At 41.2% G+C, this 17921-nt stretch overlaps 2 protein-coding genes across 4 annotated transcripts in view; one reads left to right on the plus strand and one right to left on the minus strand.

Annotated features, from left to right (window-relative positions):
* Window positions 1-3708: 3708 nt before the first annotated feature.
* On the plus strand, window positions 3709-15998 carry LOC117253236 (uncharacterized). Of its 2 annotated transcripts, XM_033620639.2 has the most exons (4): window positions 3709-3866; window positions 4249-4289; window positions 7497-9703; window positions 12820-15998. In XM_033620639.2, exons 3-4 carry the CDS (start codon window positions 7507-7509, stop codon window positions 12996-12998), a joined length of 2376 nt encoding a protein of 791 aa, XP_033476530.2. In that variant the 5' UTR covers window positions 3709-3866; window positions 4249-4289; window positions 7497-7506; the 3' UTR covers window positions 12999-15998. The 2 variants fall into 2 exon arrangements, with proteins under 2 accessions (XP_033476530.2, XP_033476529.2); XM_033620638.2 differs by having other exon boundaries at window positions 3725-3866; window positions 7497-15998.
* The window catches only part of LOC117253260 (uncharacterized), a 36043-nt gene continuing 23925 nt past the window's right edge, over window positions 5804-17921 (minus strand). For both annotated transcript variants that reach the window (XM_033620640.2, XM_033620641.2), the window contains exons 13-15: window positions 17074-17154; window positions 16479-16584; window positions 5804-6113 (exon numbers count right to left, since the gene is read on the minus strand). In XM_033620640.2, coding sequence (XP_033476531.2) covers window positions 6088-6113; window positions 16479-16584; window positions 17074-17154 — 213 coding nt within the window. In that variant the 3' untranslated portion in view covers window positions 5804-6087. The remainder of the gene's footprint in view (window positions 6114-16478; window positions 16585-17073; window positions 17155-17921) is intronic.

Below are 17921 nucleotides of genomic sequence, written 5' to 3' on the forward strand. Positions count from 1 at the left end.
AAACACCACTTTAGAATAAAAGCTCTGTGACATATATTCACTGTATTTAAAAATAAAGTGTGTTGTTTACAAACTTAAAATGTTTGCAAGTCACTTGCAGTCCATTCAGAATGAACCTGTGACCCACTTTTGGACTAGGACCCACCAGTTGGGAACCACTGGTCTAGACTACAGGGATAAACAAACAGTCTGACAGAATGGCAGGATGGCAAAATGAAACACACATGGATATGTTGCAATCTTGAAATCTCCCGTTTTATGCTGCTTTGTCTTTGTATATATATGCATGTGTGTTTGTGTGTGTGTGGGTATTTATGTGTATAAATGGAGGTTTATATGCCATAAGCACTTTAGTTGGTGGGATATGACTTGTTTTTATTTTTTGTTATTTGTTATTCTATGTGGGGACCGCAGATGGAAACTAGCTGTTAGCTAAATCTGGTGTTATGCATCTCTTCTTGTGATTCGAGATTAATGTTTATAACACATGGTCCCTGTTAAATAAAATTGTTAAAAAAAAAACAAAAACAAACATTGTCCACAAAGATACTAGTCCATACCCATTGAGTGCACAGTTGCCCACGTACAGCTTCACATGGTGTGTGTTTGGGATACAGGTCATAGGAAATTGCAGATTAAATAGTCAACTGAACCCATTAAGAAGAACAATGTATTCAGACAGAGTTTCTGAAAAACGTGGGACAGACCGAATGACTGACTGACAGAATGACACACTGACAGTTTCCGTGATTATGTACAGTATACCATACCATGACTTAGTCATACCAAAAATTTGAAAAAAAAAAACCAACCCAACAACATGGGGCCACAGGGGGAGCCACAGCGATTGGTCGCATTTTAGACATTTTTAAGCATTTTTCTGTTGTTATAGCGCCACCCAGTTGCCAATTACAGTTAAATTTCTCCAGTCACCTTGAGGCGTCCTGTTCTACATATCTACCAAGTTTAGTAAAAATCCATACGGCAGTTAGGCCAAGATAAGAAATTAGCTCTGTAGCGCCCCCATTTTGTTTGATAGGGTCAATAATGGAGGGGTCCCCTCAGATTATGTGTGGTCATATGCCTACAAAGTTGCGTGGTGATGGGTGAAACCCTTGAGATGTTATACACCTTTATGTGATGAGCCACGCCCTCCGCAATATTCATTGCCTTATAGAAGCTCAGTTTTAGTAAGTTTTCCAACTTTTGCCAAGAGGGAATTTTAGATAATGGTCCCTAGATTATGTTCACCGAGTTTCATGCAGATTAGTTAGACTTCTTAGGAAGAGATCGATTTAAGTGTTTTTCAAAAAATTCAAAATGGCGGAAAATCTATATAACCGGAAGTTATGGGTTCTTGGGGCAAATGTGTTCCTCATGAGGAGAGGCATCTCTGTGCAAAGTTTCATGTCTCTACGACATACGGGGCATGAGATATGCCCATTCAAAGTTTGCAATTTCAATCGGTTGCTATAGCGCCCCCCTTTGGCCAATTGATGTAATATTGCTTCACTGGCATCCTCCCATGACCCTCTACCACTGTGCCAAATTTCACATGGATTGACCAAGTCAGTGAGGAGAAAAACGTGGAACACACACACACACACACACACACACACAGGCAGAGTTTTAGTCATTATATAGTAAGATGTAGTAAGATAAGATTAAATTAAATTATTTTGTGTTTATTATTTTAAGCAATTAGTCTAATAATGTCCCGTAATTGTCCAGATTGCCCATATTTTCTCCTTGTGTGAAGGAGCTACTTAACATCTGGTCATAAATTCCATCATGGAGTATGGCAAAAAAGTTCAAATTTTAGCTAACACTTTACAATAAGGTGTGCAAAAAACGAGTAGTTACTGAGGAACTAATGAGGTACGAATTAGGATCTAAGTGTTAGTTAATGGTTAGTTCTTGAGTAAGTTCCAATCAAATATGATATAGTAGCCAATCATTAGTTAATGATTAGTTAATTGATAATGACTAAGGTAACCACTTGGTTTTTTTTTGTGTCCCTTATTGGAAGGTGTTACTACATTTTTTAACTCTGGATGGCAGTGCCGTCTACCATCACCATTGCAGGTATTCTCTGCTGGCCTAACCTCATTTTACCTTCCTGCTCTTGTCCACTAAAATGACATCCACTTTGCCGTCTGCCTGATTCCATGTAAATGCAGCCTAAATCATAGTCTCGCCACCAGACAATCAGAGATCTCCGCCTTCTGATAGTCTGGGGACACTCCTTTCTAAAGTGTGTTTAACCCCCCCGGCGAAAACGGTCGGCAACAAAGCAACGCCTCTTGCATTTTTGCAAAAGGACACGCCTTCTCGGAAATGTGCGCTCCTCCTTTTCTCGTCCGCAAGGAAACAAACACACAGAGAGCTTGAAAATGGATGCCGAGAGATTCAACTCCATTTTATCAAACGTGTGCTCATCTGTGAAGAAAATATTTTTTCCAGCGAATGTCTTAGTTACAACATTATTGAGCTAACTGGAGTAGTTTAATGTCGTATCTGACAACGGGAGGCTTTTAACAGATGACGTCCAGATGTTAGCTTTGCTGCTGCTGTTAGCTGTCCCTGTCAGCTGCAGCCACTGATGCTTTCTAGACATTGTGATTTCCCAAAACTGAATAAATACCACACATAGCAACACAAAACTGCTTTGCTAGCTCAGTCATGTTGTAACTAAGATATCCGCTGGAAAAAATATTTTTTTCACGGACCATTTAATGAGTTATTACCTATTACAGACACCGCTAACGGCTAACAGGGCTAACAGCTAACAGTTAGCCCAGCTAAACGTGCACACAGAAATAGTAATGTTTGTTCAATCATTGTGTTTATAGACTTTACAAACATCGGATTAGTCCAAACGGTGATACAGTGATGTGAAAAATGTGATATATAGGCTATATATATAGCTAAAAGCTCTGCTGGTTTTCTACCCGGAAGTATTTGTAAACAACAAGGCGATTCCCTCTATATTCCGGCCGGAGGGATGCATCATGGCCTTGTAAAAGATTATGTTTGTTTCTTTTAGTTGGCGAGAATGTGTCGCTGCAAACACAACAAACATCCACTGAACTTTGACGGCGTTTTCTGCAAGCACGGCTGAGCCATTTTGTACCGCTACATGTGTTTCTAGTGGGACTATGTTTACAAGCACAAGAGTTCAGCGAGCCACCGAAGGACTGCCCTGCAGATTTACTATTGGTTCTGCAACGTAGGGAGTTTTTTTTAAACTCTGAAATTGTATCCACCCATCTAAACACAAAATCAGGGAGAAAGTCATCAGTCTTTAGTTAAGCAAAACGTCTAAAGACTGACTTGTGAGTCTACCTAAATAAAGGTTTCTGTTAGATCTATCAGGAAACAAAAAATAAAGTTGGTCAAACCTTGTAAATTGAGCTTTAACGCAGCCTTTGAATGCCTCATTAAGCTAACGTGAACTGAAGGTGACATTGAGGTTGTATTGGTAAACAACGCTTTGATAAAGGCTGGGTTAAAAAAAACTCTGAACTCAGCCTTGTTGATGTCAGTCACAGGCTCATGTTGTGACTGTGTACTGGATTTCTTCCCACTGGTCTGCTGAGCCGACAAAAACAACCACCTTCCTTCAGGTGGAGGTGTCTGCCGACTGCCTGTAGGGGCTGCACCTCAGCCATCTCAGGTGGCCTGGAAACCCCCCATCTGCCCCTGCAACACACACTGAAGGCAACAGTTTTATTTTTGGAGTGGCCACGGGCACGGTGGCTCGCTCCCTAAGGCTTCAGTTCACTTCAGGATGAGTGGCCCTGTGGCACTCTGAGCCGGGATTAACAGAGCAGAGAGCAGTTTGTCCCAACAGCCGCTCGCCCAAGGTAAACCAGTCAAACTCAGTGTCTGTTGATTGACAAGCTGGTGGTACAGCAGAGTGGTCCTGACCTGTCGGCCTGGCGCTAACCTGCAAATGCTGCATAGGATTTGATAGAGGCACGTGCACGATCTGAAATCTTAAACGCATGATGCATATCAGACATTGAGAGGCAGAGCTTGCAGAGCAGTGTTTACCATGTTGAATGTTTCTGCACAGTTTGGTGCCATGACAGATACATGTAAGCATGAGTCAGTGATTAACAAATCCTGCACACCAGCACATTGATTATACCTTTTTTTTATTCTTGGCCTGTTTATTTAATATTAATTGTAAATGAATGAATTGTCCTTGTAGCTCCCTTCTTACACTGACTGTTTGGTTTGCAGGCTGTCCAGCACAACACGAGCAACACCTAGTTCCACCTCAGGTAAGTGTTGCTCAGATTCACAGGTTAACAGCTTAATGATTAATTAAGAGCTTGTCCTCCATTTTGTTTCATATTGCGCTCTTTAAAGCTAGATAGATTGAGGTCATGGCACAGTTTTATCACAAAGCTAATCTTATACTTTCCTCTTTTGAGCTGCTGAAGTGGAAGCCTCCCAGATATCCAACCCCAGAGCCTTAAAAGGGGGACTTCTCATGTGTCAGCTGCCCTCCTTGTCACTGCGACTGCAGGAGTCGCTTTGACAACAAGGATTTGTGTTTAACATTTGCTCAAAACCAGTCAAACATCTAAGAGTGTTTAAATTTCAGGACATCTCACAGGAGGTATTTCTATGCTGCAGTCACTTTAGATATTCAAACAGAGATTTTCAGACTTGCAGAAAATATTCCGTTGGATATAATTCCACTGCTTCTCTCAGACCAAACTGATGATAGCATGACATATATAAAAATTTATGATAATCATCGCCCCGAAACACGAAGCTAAGCTCACAGTCAGCGCAGCTCTGGGAGGATTTGGGCGCAGATTGATTTCCAGCGGACTGAGGCTGTTTGTGTGAGTACAGGACAGCAGGCAGCAGGTGCTGGGTGTCAGGATGTTTGCTCTTATTTCCCTCGGGCTAAAATTAGACCGTGGACCTTTTCTAGTGTCACCCCAAAGCGCCACTCCAATATTCAGACAGAAAGGGAACAATTTAGCTCATGTCGCGCCTCGAGACAACTACGTAAAAGTTTATTACATAGTGGACAAATGCCCCTTGTAAAATGTCAGTCACATTTAAATGTTAATGATGGTTTGAGATATTGTGTTAGTTTTCATACAATATGTCCAGTTCAGACTGGAAAACTTAACATGTTTGTCTTATATGATCCTGGGTGCATGTCACATTTATGGTCAGCTAATTATGCTTCTGACCTTTGACCTTTGTCTTATTGTTAGCTTGTAATGCTAATGTCCCAGGAATTTGGATCTGGTTTACTGCTTCTCACGTTTTAAGTTTCTTTGCATATGAACAGTAGCTAAATGCTGCCACCCCTCCTCTCTGCCTGAACCTGCTCACCCTCCTGTATGTGTCAGTCATCTCCCTTTGGGTTTACTTTTATTTCCTCCAGAGGTCATTTTTAAATCTGACAGTCTCCTTGACAGACTATTTTCATAAGTAGTTTGTCATCATTTCAAAGCAGCCTCGCTATAAGCAACAGCTTTACGTGCCTTTCTATTTCCAAGAGTGACGCTTCTTGTAGCCATGCAGCATCTTCAGGACCCAATTAAGAATTTTGAAACCTGCTAATGAGCCCGTTGTCATGAGAGCTCATAGTTTTCCAAAGCCAGCTGCAGACTTGTCTCGGAGCTATTAGCACGGGTTAAATCAGTGCAGTTGGGAAGCAGCTGAATACACTAAACCAAGGACACGGTGGAAGACAGTGAGCTCGCCTTCACGGTAAACAACAAACAAAAACAAAACTCTCTAACAGCTAAAGCACTGAGAAACCAAACATCAGGAATGTGTTTAATTGAAGTTATTTCATCGTATTAAAAGATTTACCACAGCTGAGATTATTATTCACAGGATACAATGAATACCTGCCAAGTATAAACAGAACAAAAGACTATTTGCTTCACTACCTTTTGTAAAATAATAACCAAAATGTCAACAAGAAATTTGTCATTACAACAGGATTAAAGGACATTTCCTGCCTGAAGCTTAAAGTACAGAAAATGTTGAAGTTGTAGAAAGATATTTTTTTTTCAGAATCCAAAATTTAATGTCCAGCATGTTTCACAAATCTTCATAGAACTGTCCAGCTGAAAAGAAAGGAAAACAACTTATTATGAATATGTATTTCCATCACGTACACACAATTAAATTCCTAAATCAAATTTCTATTATAGCCATAACTAATAACAACAAGTAGAGAATGCAATTTCTGATGAAATTGCAGGTGTGAATGCTCAAGCTGAATAGCTGACGCTATACTGCAGTGCTCCCTTGAAAAGCTGCCATGCGTGTATGAATAATGAGGAATATTTGAAGGTTGTTTGAAAAGCTTGCACTACACTGCAATGCTTGCTTTAATGTGCATAAATGTCGATGAATAGTTGAATGAGACCAGTACTGTGGAATATGTCAAGGTTTTTTAAAAAGCTGATGCTACACTGCAATGCTCGCTTTAAATGTTGAATACTATTAATACTATTAATGTATGAATAATGTGGAATATTTTAGATTGTTTGAAAAGCTTACGCTACACTGCAATGCTGACTGAAATGTGTAAGAAGAAGGTGAAGTAGTAGGAATAGTCAGTCAACAAGTCACAAGCAACAAGACCCTCAGTGATTATTTGGCCAGCTGCTGAAATGTCTGGCATTAAAAATGTACTTTCTGGTCTGACTCTGTATTGGAACAGAGTTCTAACGTCTTGTGAAGGGTGTTTGCACGGCTGGAATGTGGTCTCAGTAAAATAAAAAATGCAAATCTCCTTCAAAAACAATCCAAGGCAAACTGTAAAATTAAAACTATGCAAAATTAAAATGCCTTTATTTTACATGGCAGTATATATTTAAAATGACCAACGCATTTTCACCAACACAGGTCTCCATCAGGGTCATTGTCAGCAGTGGCCACTACAGTGTGCCTTGGATTATTTTTTAAGAAGCTTGCATTTTATATTTTTAATGAGACCATATTACACCAACGCAAAGACCCCTTCACAATATGGAATGAGCACCGTACACCTGAAGTATTCAAACAGCACCTGTATGTGATCAACACAAAGACAGAGCAGCGCTTTTCATTGTCTTTAAAACTCTTAAACATTTCCAACTGCTTAGTGACTGAGGACATCACACCATGCAAACTGCATTTCATCAAATTTCTGCTGATGTCTTAATAATCTATTTTCAAAGCCATAAAACCAAATGCCAAAACAGCAATGTGATGTGTAACGTCCTCCTTTAGGTTGAGCGTGGCTCTGCTTTTTATGGGAAACTTTGACTCATTATTAGTATTGACTACAAATGATGTTAGAAGCATTTGTTTTGTTATCAAGCAAATATGATAAAACCAACTTTTAATGATTTTTTTTTTTTTGATGACTAATTTGAGTTCTTTGCTTCTACTTTGCTGTTATTATACAAGTAGATTTTTGGCTTAAGATACAAAAACCGATGTGTCCGTCTGTCTTGCAGGAGTCTGAAAATGCTGATGGAAGCTGGTTACACTAATGGGCTGGAGCCTGACCTTTCCCAGCAGTATCCTCCGCCCTTACTGCCAAAACCAGGCAAAGACAACGCGAGGCTTCAGAAACTCAAGAAGAAAAGAGCCAAGAAAAAAGGCAGCCTCTCTCAGACGCCCGTCCCCTTTCGCTCCTGTTTGTCGCCTGTCAATGAAGCAAGCACAGACCTCGAGCACAGTGACCAGTCCAGCCCACCAAAAACACCCGATTCAGTCTATGTTGCAGACCCATCAGTGTCCGGTTTCCCGTTTGACTCCCTTTACAATCACTCTGCATCTGCATTCCCTCATCCTCGGAGCAACCCCCCTTCCCAAACTGGCAGCTTCCCCCCTCAGTCCTACGTAAATCAGATCAAGACTTCTGATGAGCAGGTGGCTCCGCTGTATGAGTGCTCCTCTTTTTTATTTGATGACGTGACTCCTTCCATGATGCCACCTTCGGCTTCACCACCCCCATCATCACCTGAGCAAGTTCCAGCACCACCTCTTCCTTTTACGATCAATTCAAACATGACACCAAATTCCCATGGGTCAGTCACAACAATCCCTCCAGTTGGTGTGTCGAACGCCAGCACTAAAATATCAACTCACAGCCTGACCCTATCCCCAGCCGCCCCAAACTGTGGCCCAGGCCTGGCACTTTCTCAGGTTGCAGACCTACCTCCTCTTCCAGCGCTGCTATCAGTTTCAAACACTCAGACACAACCTTTTATTCCCAGCCAGAGGGAGACAAACGGCAGTTTAAAGGACAACCCTCAGAGCCAGACTGCATCTTGGACTGCCAGACCTATCAGTAATGGCAATTTTGTTCCAAGCCAAACGTCCCCTGAGATCACCGCCTCAAAAATATCACTTGTTGAAGCAGTGAAAGAGATAAGGCCTGACACCCTACAAAGCAGGATTTACACATCAAAGGCAACATTTTATGAAATCTCTAAACCTCCTTCTATCCAGGACCTCTCAGCAATAAACCCAGCCTACCAGGAAGCATTGTTGTCTGACATATACAGAAAGAAAACAGCTGTAACAGTGCTGAAAACTGATCAGAAACTTAATGTGTCCAAGACCCCATGCGGAAGACCTAAGACTCCCTCTTGTACACCAGCTCGAGTATCCACACCCTTTATTGAAATTTCCAAACCTAACCCACTTTTATTTGCTGCTTTCAACTCTTCCAAAAGTCTCCAAGATCCTGCAGTTCCCAACGAGCCTCCAAGACACAAACCAGTGATTCAAACTAGCGCCATGAGTAAACCTCCAGCTGCCACAGAAGAACTGAAGCAGACTGATAATAACCACATTACTTCAATCAAACAATCCAGCAATTACAAAGACATAGAGATCCAAAATACACAAAGGAGTGCAATAAATCTAAGCTTTGCCAATACTGAGCTGTACCCCATAGAGAACTTAGCATCAAGTATGACTTCACCTGACTCTGCTGTGGTCAAACCAACACTAATAGAACCAGTCACCCCACAACTAATAAAAGACCAAGTTTCTGAAAGTGAAGCTTCACCTTTGCCAAAGGTTCCATCATTCTCCACTGCACCAAAGACTTCAAATCTTAACTCCATGCCAGTGACTTCAGTGCAAGCTCGACCAAGTCCAAGTCCACTAATGTCCCCTTATCGTCCTCCAGTGGTTGATGCAAGAAAGTCTTTGTCGTCACTACTGGAGAGTCAAATGTCATTAGGGACCTCAAAGCCCAAATCACGATCAACATATTATGGGCTTACTCCAACTGAGTATGCTGCCTACGGTGGGATCAGGACTATTGCATCACATCACAGCCCTGAACCCCCCAGGGTTAATGAAACCTCTTCAAACAAAACACAGTCAGATGTCGATGTAGATGGATCACACATCTCAAAGTCTGATGCAACAAAACAACTCAATGGAAATCAAGATCTTCCGTCTTCTATGCAGGTTTCTGAGCTTCCAGCTGAACGGATCGTCACACATGGCAAAGAGGCATTTGAGGAAAGTCAGTCTGAAGCTCAAAGTATTGGAATACAGTCACTTAAAACATCTAGCGTGGACACAATAAAACCTGAGCTTCCCCTTGGCTTGGCACAGAAATCAATTCAACAATCTACAAGTGATCCATCCACACCAAAAGCCTCATACTCTGAGGCTCCAATACCAATGCTTAAAGCAGGTGAGGTACCCACACAAAGAGCGGCAGTATTTTCTATAGACGCAGTGCTAAATACGACTCCATGTCTTATTGATAGCAATGATCTGTCGAGTTCTTCCTTACCCTTAGTGAAAGTAGATTCAAATGCAGAAACAAAGCATAGTGGAAAAGGGATAGATGTTGCAGAGAAAGGTGGTAATCTTGAGAAAACACCTACAAAAGGAGAATCCAAAGTCAGAAACGCAAAACAACAGTCAGGACAAGTAGAGACAGCTCTGGTCCAGTCTTATCAAACTGCTGGTGGAGTCAGTCCATCAACAGCCAATGGTTTCAGTGCCCCCGTCACTGCCAAACCTGTTAAAGACCTATTTGACCATAAAAACCTGGTTGCCACAGAGTCAGAACCCAAATTCTCAGGGAGTGCGATCATAAATGGTGCGTTCAACTTAGGAATACAACAAGCCACCAGACTGATTTCAGAAACACCAGTGCCCAGTAAAGTAGCTACTGAAGCTGTTTTACACAAGGAAAGGGAAGAGGTGAGCCAGCAAATAAAAGTGAGCAGGGAGGTAACTCTACCCAATAAAACAAACCTGGGGAACATTTTGCCTTCTGTGGCTGCAAACACAGACCGTATCCTTGACAAAATAAACACTGAGCCCCAAGTCTCAAATTTATTCGCTAAAGAACCAATTATCGCTAACATAGGATCCATTTTGCAACATGAACCTGTCACAGCATCTGTATGCTCTGCACAGTATGGTACAAGCACGGTATCCGCAGCTGCCCAAAGCACAAAAAACACACAACAGCTCAGCACAGAAACTAAAATTCACAACAATAGTCAAACAATAGGAAACAATATCCATTTCCCTGGAGAAGGTCTCTCTTTGAGATTCTCTCAAGCACCAATTGTACCAAGTACGCCTACTGTTAATACTAACTTAGTGGGTACTACCATAGACACCAAACTACCTGACCTTTCTGTCAAAGCTACCAAATCACCCAACATTTCAGGCATCAAATCCCCTTCAATTATGACCTCCAATGTGCCCACAAAAGAGCCCCCAAAGCTAACCGACCCTAGTGAAAATATACCTTTCAACACACAGAGTAGCATATTATCCAGTAGCCAAGATAAAATTGTTCAAAAAGTAAGCTTCCACACAAAGTCAAGCAGAACTATAGTAGAGGCCATACAGACACGTGGAACCAGTCTCACCCCTGCTGCAGACGCAATACTGTCCACTCAAGTTAATACAGGACCTAAACTCCCCACTAATTATGACATTAACAGAGTCAGTGACTCAACAGTAGACACAAAATTGTATCCACAACCCACCAATGGAATAATAGGTTTATTGACTGGGAAAACACCAACAGAGCATCTTCCCAGTTTACCCGTTAAAACAGAAAACATTCAAACAAAAGGTGAGACTGAAATGAGACCAGCTTCCAATCTTTCACAAGGAAACACAGTACTGAACACCCCAAGCAGTGACACCAAACTGTCCAACAAACCACCCGCAGGATTGCTACCAGTCAGCAAGTCTTCGACAGACTTGGTTCCAACTGGACAACCAGGAGGTGTAGAGCCTATTCAGCGCAGCAGACCTGTTGTAGGAAGTGCTCAGGCTAAAAAATCCAGTTTGGGCAGCAATGTTAACAATATTCCTACCATTGAAACCAAAGTCCCTAACGAGCTTCATACAGAAGCTATTTTGCCTATTATTACTGACCCAGCAGCAAGTGCTAAATCATCTTTTAATACTGTGCAGGCTGACAAAACTACTGTACCGTCCAGCCCAACCATAAGGCACGTCACACCAAAAAGCCCTCAGCTTATATCAGACAGACCTGAGAGTCGAACTGCAACAAAGCCAGGCATCAATGCAGCACCTGTTTCTGGCTCTGTTGCTGAAACAAGAATCTACACAAACTCAAAAGCAGATGGTAAACAGATTGCCGGTCTTCTTGCAGAGCAAAGATCACCTGAGACATCTGCACCAGTTAATACTAAAACCACTGTAAAAGAACAGTCCCCTTACATCCAGCCAGCTCAAGTCAATAAATCTTTAGCAAGTCCTCTGACAAAAACTAAAAATGCTTTAATATCTAAGACTGAACCATCAATTTCCTCTTCCTCTGGTTATGTAGTGGCTAACATATCTAGTATAAGTGTAGAAAAGCACACAGTTGCAAGTCAAATCAGGTCTGGAGATAATATTCAAACCTCTGTGAGCTCTCAGACTGGAGAGAAACAGTTTAGACAATCTGTCATGGAAACCAAGAAATCTACTGAAACTATTGTAAATACTCAAACCGTCTCACACATTGATAACTATGCTACTACAAATATTCACCCCCTTGCTGAAGCTACCAGAGATGCAAAAGCAACTTTCAGCCCTTCTAGAGTAACTAAACCTTGGAGCACAACAAGAGCCTCCCCTCTACCCGAGCCAAGAGTGTGTAACACACCTATTTCAGCCTATACTCCAATTTTGCCCCAGTCCTATCAAACTCCCATCTCTTTAAACCATACTACAGAAACAAAACCGTTGCCAGTCATTATGAAAGACCAGATAAACCCTCCCATTATACCTCTACGAAATAATACACCTGTTGGTACTGTTCAGCCCTCTGCTAAGTCAATCACAGAGACAATTTCAAAACCAGACATTAAACCACCCACAACGAAGGAGGCTTCAGTCCTGACTAACAGTGCTGAGGTAAAAGAACATTCCCAAATGAACAATATAAACACAAACCAAGCAACAAATGTCAGTAAGGAAGGGAAACTCTCCTCACTGAACACTGGAACTAGCACTCCCATCCAATCTACTGATCCTATTTTAGATAGTAAACCCACTCTAAAGGTTCAGCCTCCCACTAAGCAGGTAAAATCAAGACCTTCCTCTGCTACTTTAGAAAGGAAACCCTCAGTTGTAAAAACAGATTCGTCAAAGTCTCACCCCGATCCGGTCCAGAGTAGCTCGCACACCGGTAATGTTCAGCCTCCCACAGCGCTACCAGTAGAGAACATATCCCCTGCAAAGCCAGCAACAGATACTGTCATGAAACCGTCCATAGTTAAAACCGCTTTGATTGACTCTGCCACTCCTGCCTCTCTGCCTCAGGCCTCAGTCTCAGTCAAAGCTCCATCCCCAAACAGAGGAACGTCACCGCCATCTCAGCAAAACACTGGACTCAAAGACAAGGACGTTCTGAGGACCAAAACTACAGCTGCGTTGAAGGAAGCCCCAGCAGTCGAACCCTCCACGAAGTCAGCGACATCAACTGCATCTTCAACTGCTGACAAGAGGACCGTTACAGCAGATACATCCCCTTCACCCATTGAGCCCAAAGCAGCCCAGAAGCCAAAAGGCCTTAAGGGTAAGCTCAGCGGATGGACACGGCTCAAGAAGCATATGGTCGTTGAGCCAGAGGAACCCCAGTTTCCAGAACCAGAGGCCAAATCTCAGGTTGACTCCAGTGGCAGTAACAAGAAGACAGATCAAGGTGGTGATGATAAGTCGGCAGCAGAACAAAGCGCCAATCAGGAGGTGGTTAACAACAATGGAAGTCCCAAGGCACTGAAGATGTGGGACGCCCTCCTCTTTCAAATGTTCTCTACCAAAGAGAAAATCATGCAACAGATCAATGCCAGCAAGAAAGATTCAGACAAGAAAAAGGAACCTAAAGACAACCAAGCAGAAGTTCCTTCTTTCGTCAATCGCCTGCCGATTTTGTTGTACAGCCCTCGCTTTGATGCCAGGAAGCTTAAAGAGGCAGCAGAGAAGCCGCTCTCGAAAATAGCAGCAGTGTTTGAAAAAGGGCTGATAAAACGCAGATCCCAGGACGAAGAACGTAAGGACTTTAACAGGAAAGCAAGAGGATTTGGTTCAAGGAAACCAACAGATACAGATGCGGATACTTGAACTGATGCGAAAGTGTTTGAGACTGATAAATGATAAGTGAAAGTAGAAAGATGATCTCAGATAGGTGGGGGAGCCTTAGCGAAGGAATCATAAGAAGAAACTTGAGAGAGAATTGACATAAAACCATTTGCACAATTACTTAATTTAATAATTAAATCAATTTTATAAATTAAGGGGAATTATTCTTAAATGGGAAAAATGATATAAAAAGTGTATAAAAGTGTAATGGATTCCTGCTCAGTCATCATCTACTTGAGCAAATACTGGAGCTAGAACTTAAACTGGGAGAGTAAAGTTTCACAAAAACGAAATTCATCCCCATGTCAAATTAACATATATATTTCTGATGTTTTCATCAGTTCTGGTTATTTAGTATGTATAGGTTGGTCAATATGTTTATAGCTTTTAAAGGTAAAAATCAATAACACAGGGTTAATACAGGTGTGGTATCTTTGCACTTTTAATAAATCAAATAAAGCTGTGACTTGAGAAAAATATGATTTAAAGAAAAAAAAATCATACTACGCAAGAATAGTTGATTAGATTTTTTTAATTTGATGATGACCTAGTTGTAGTGTTGAATGCATGCACTGTAGATATATTTTGATAGAGAAAAGGTTGTTTCATTTGTCACGCTCTATCTTTTTCTATTTTTCTAAATAATGAAAGGCTTTTAGTGCACACCGCTGGTAGGCAGTTTGTTATCACTGTAATAAATAGGGCTTTTACATTCCTGGAACAACAGGGCAGATGGATTTTGAAAGAAGGGAAACAAAGACAGATGAAGCATGAAGGTCCAGTCAGAACAGATTTAGGTTTCTGCAAGTCAAGTATGGATGGAAATGAAGGGATGGATGTCTGGGCTTTCGATCAGGGCAAGAAACTACAACCACAAAGGCTGGTAGATCTTGTGGCTGGGCAATATGGAAAAATTATATTGAACACTTTTGTCTTGACTGGAATATTTCAACAACTATTCAGTGGATTGCCAATATCCTTATGCCACCATCAGGACAAAGTTATTTTTTTAAGCCATTGAGCTTTTTAGCAGAAACAGTTCTTAATTGTTTGTGTTACTGTGCATGGTAAATATTTGTTCTCTCAGCATCAGGTTGTGTTGTTAATGTGCTAGCTGGCTAACTAGCATCTTGAATCCCTCCTGTCGGTCGTCTGGTTTCCCTTTTTTAATAATACAGGCTATTGCTGCCTGCTGGTGTGGGGAGTTATTTCTTCTCACACAGGCACAGAACGTTCATACTAGTTGGCTGTTGTTTGTAGTCTTTATGGTGTGTTCAGGTGCAACTCTTTGGCCCTCATCTGCACTAGTTCTCCGATGTTGGTTTGGTGTGTCCAGGCCTTGAGATGGTGACCATAGTAAACTTCATACCTGCTAAACAGCATGTTAGCATTGTCACAGTGAGAATGCTGATGTAAGCATGTAGCTAAAAGCATCGGTGTTCCTCAGCACTGCCTCACAGAGCTGTTAGCATGGCTTTAAGCTCTAAGTGTTGTTTCCATTAGACTACACATGAATGCGACTGAATTCTCTAGTGTTTCAAAAAATTACTTTGGGAGACGATATTGCCTTGTGGTATCATGAGACCACCCCATCATACATTGCCCAGCCCTAATACAACCCAAGATTAAATTCCAGTTTCACCATATCACCAGTGTTGTGTGGAAACTCTGTTTTTCAGTTTCAGTGAAATACATAAAGTTGTGTGTATATATGTACTGAATGAGGCTGTTCCTCAGTTACAAAAAGTTGGAGATCTATGGTTTCCATCCAACACAGATGATACGATGAAAATATTTCCAGCCAGTGCATCAGGTTAACCTAGTGACTCTGTTGGTAGATTGTTATTTCCTGCCTTGTGATGAATCGTCCAGGACTTAGATAGCATTAGTACTGAGTTAAGACTGTGTCTAGGATGTAAAATAGGATATCAATAATTGATAAAGATGATTATAATGATGATGATGATGATGATGACGATGACGATGATGATGACGATGACGATGATGATGACGACGATGAGGCCTGCTGTAGGAAGACAGACTAACTGAAAACTGAGTGATAGCTGGAAGGGGGACAGATATTAGATGAAAGGTGTGATGTTTCACAGCTTTGGAGGATTTTGGTGCTGCAGTAGCAGATATTAGCATGTTGTTGTTATTTTGACGCTTTTTATCTCTGTAGAGTTTTTAAAATTGTTGTTTTCCACAAGGTGACCAGCATGATGTGGAATTTCTTTTAGGTGAGGGGGACTTTGTCCCTGTGAGCTGACCACAGCCCCGTTTATTACACTGATTGTTAAGCTAAAACATGTTTTTGTTTATTGTGTGATTCTGAAAAGGCATAAAGTTGACTGAGAAAATCTTGTCTCGTGCTTCTTTTTTTAATGTCAATGCTTTGATTGGCACTTAAACTATAGAGATAGCAAGTCCCAACAGAGATAGTTACACTGCAGATTGAGGAAGTGACACATCACAGCTGAGAAATCTTTTTTAAAGGATAATGTTTGTGTTCTTCTATATATTTTTAACAAATCCCATACAAATCCAATGTCAGTCAGAAATACTTAACTTCTTTTTATATGATTTTATATGAATAAACTTAAACTTCACACCAGTTTTTCAATTTCAAGTAAAGTTAAAACGAGGATTTTAACAGCAGAACTTAACCAGAATCAGTATCACTAAGTCTCTGAGAAGATAAGGCACATTTTAATATAATATTAATATATTAATATTAATGAATTAGTAAATCAGTAACTTATAATAATAATCACAATAAACAACAATTTAAAACAAATTATTAAAAAGGAGGATGAATGATAAACTGTAATCTGTCTCACCTGACTGACAGTTTGCATCCTCACTGCAGTCGCTGTCCACAGAGACCTTCTCGTATTTGCCGTGACCCGTCACCACAAACTTATATCTTTTTCCAGTTGAGCTCTCCTGGAATTAAATTCATGAAACGAGACAAACAGTCTGTGACAAATGCAAGTCAAACGATGGTACACTTTTTCACTCATTCTGGAGCTGTCCACTAATCTATTCATTGTGGTAAAGAATTCCTTTTTTTTCTGGGGTTTATCATAGGTCGCTCTCTCCTGACAGGGACTTGGCTCTTTCTGGTTGTTCAAAAGACTATTTAACACTTCCATCATACATGCAGACAGCTCTTTTGATGGGCATGGTGCTAGATAAAAAACTCATTTTAAAAGACTGGAAGACATCAAATCCACCATGCTTCAGAAACTGGCTGTGTGAACTTGTTTTGGTTATTCACATGGAAAAACTGATTTAATCATCCAAAATGTGAATTTAAATGTGAAGAATCTTGGGGTCTTATTTGGCAATATTTGGGCTCAATGAGTGCATCTGGATGAGGACCACACTTTGATATACATATCGATCAGCAGAATTTAGTGTGTGAATCCGTACCTTCCCTTCTCTTCCAGGAGATGTGTCACCAAAACTCTCCCATAAATTCTTCTTGTTTAAAACACCCCCAGGTTTCATATCCTGCAAACATATCAACATACATTACACAGTTTGTCATCTCAGCAGCCACGAGGGGGAAGACTTCACTGATTGCTCTGCAGAACAGAGCTGAGATGATTCACTCCAGATGACAAGAGGCTGGGTGTGGTTGCATGAAGCAGAGAGGAGCAGACAGGAATGCTGACTAAAAAGTTATGAAACTAAACTGAGATAGGGGAAAGAGAAGGAAGTTATCAGGCAGACAGAAAGGGGAAAGGACTGAAATGTTGACAGAAATGAACAGTTCTTTCCAGCCAACATTTGTATGTAGGCCCCATGTGGGTAGTAAACAAGCTGAAAAATGGGCCCTATGTGGGACTGTCCACAGGTTCCATAATGGCCTCTTACCAATTGCCCACATGGGTGGTTTTACTCAAGTTGTCCCCAGATAAGATGCCCATTTTGGGCCCATAGCCACTTGGTACTCAGGTAGCTGGAACATAATCCATGTGGGGCCCTCTTGGGTAAACCCACCCATGTGGGTAACTGGCATGGGGCCATTATGGAACCCATGGACATTCCCATATTGGTCCCATTTTTTAAGCTCACTTACTAACCACATGGGGCCCACATACAAATGTCGACTGGGTTCTACATCTCATGTCACAGAGCTGAAATTTGTTGGAAAAATGATGAGCTCAGGGGTAAAGTGCTTTGTGAATCGTGTCAAACATCAAGCAACACAAGAAGGTAGTCATTAGGAGACAAGTTTGACACAATCGTGGTCATTCAGGATAAAATTCGGACTT

Source organism: Epinephelus lanceolatus, chromosome 2 (genome assembly GCF_041903045.1).
Source record: "Epinephelus lanceolatus isolate andai-2023 chromosome 2, ASM4190304v1, whole genome shotgun sequence".
Lineage (NCBI taxonomy): Eukaryota > Metazoa > Chordata > Actinopteri > Perciformes > Serranidae > Epinephelus > Epinephelus lanceolatus.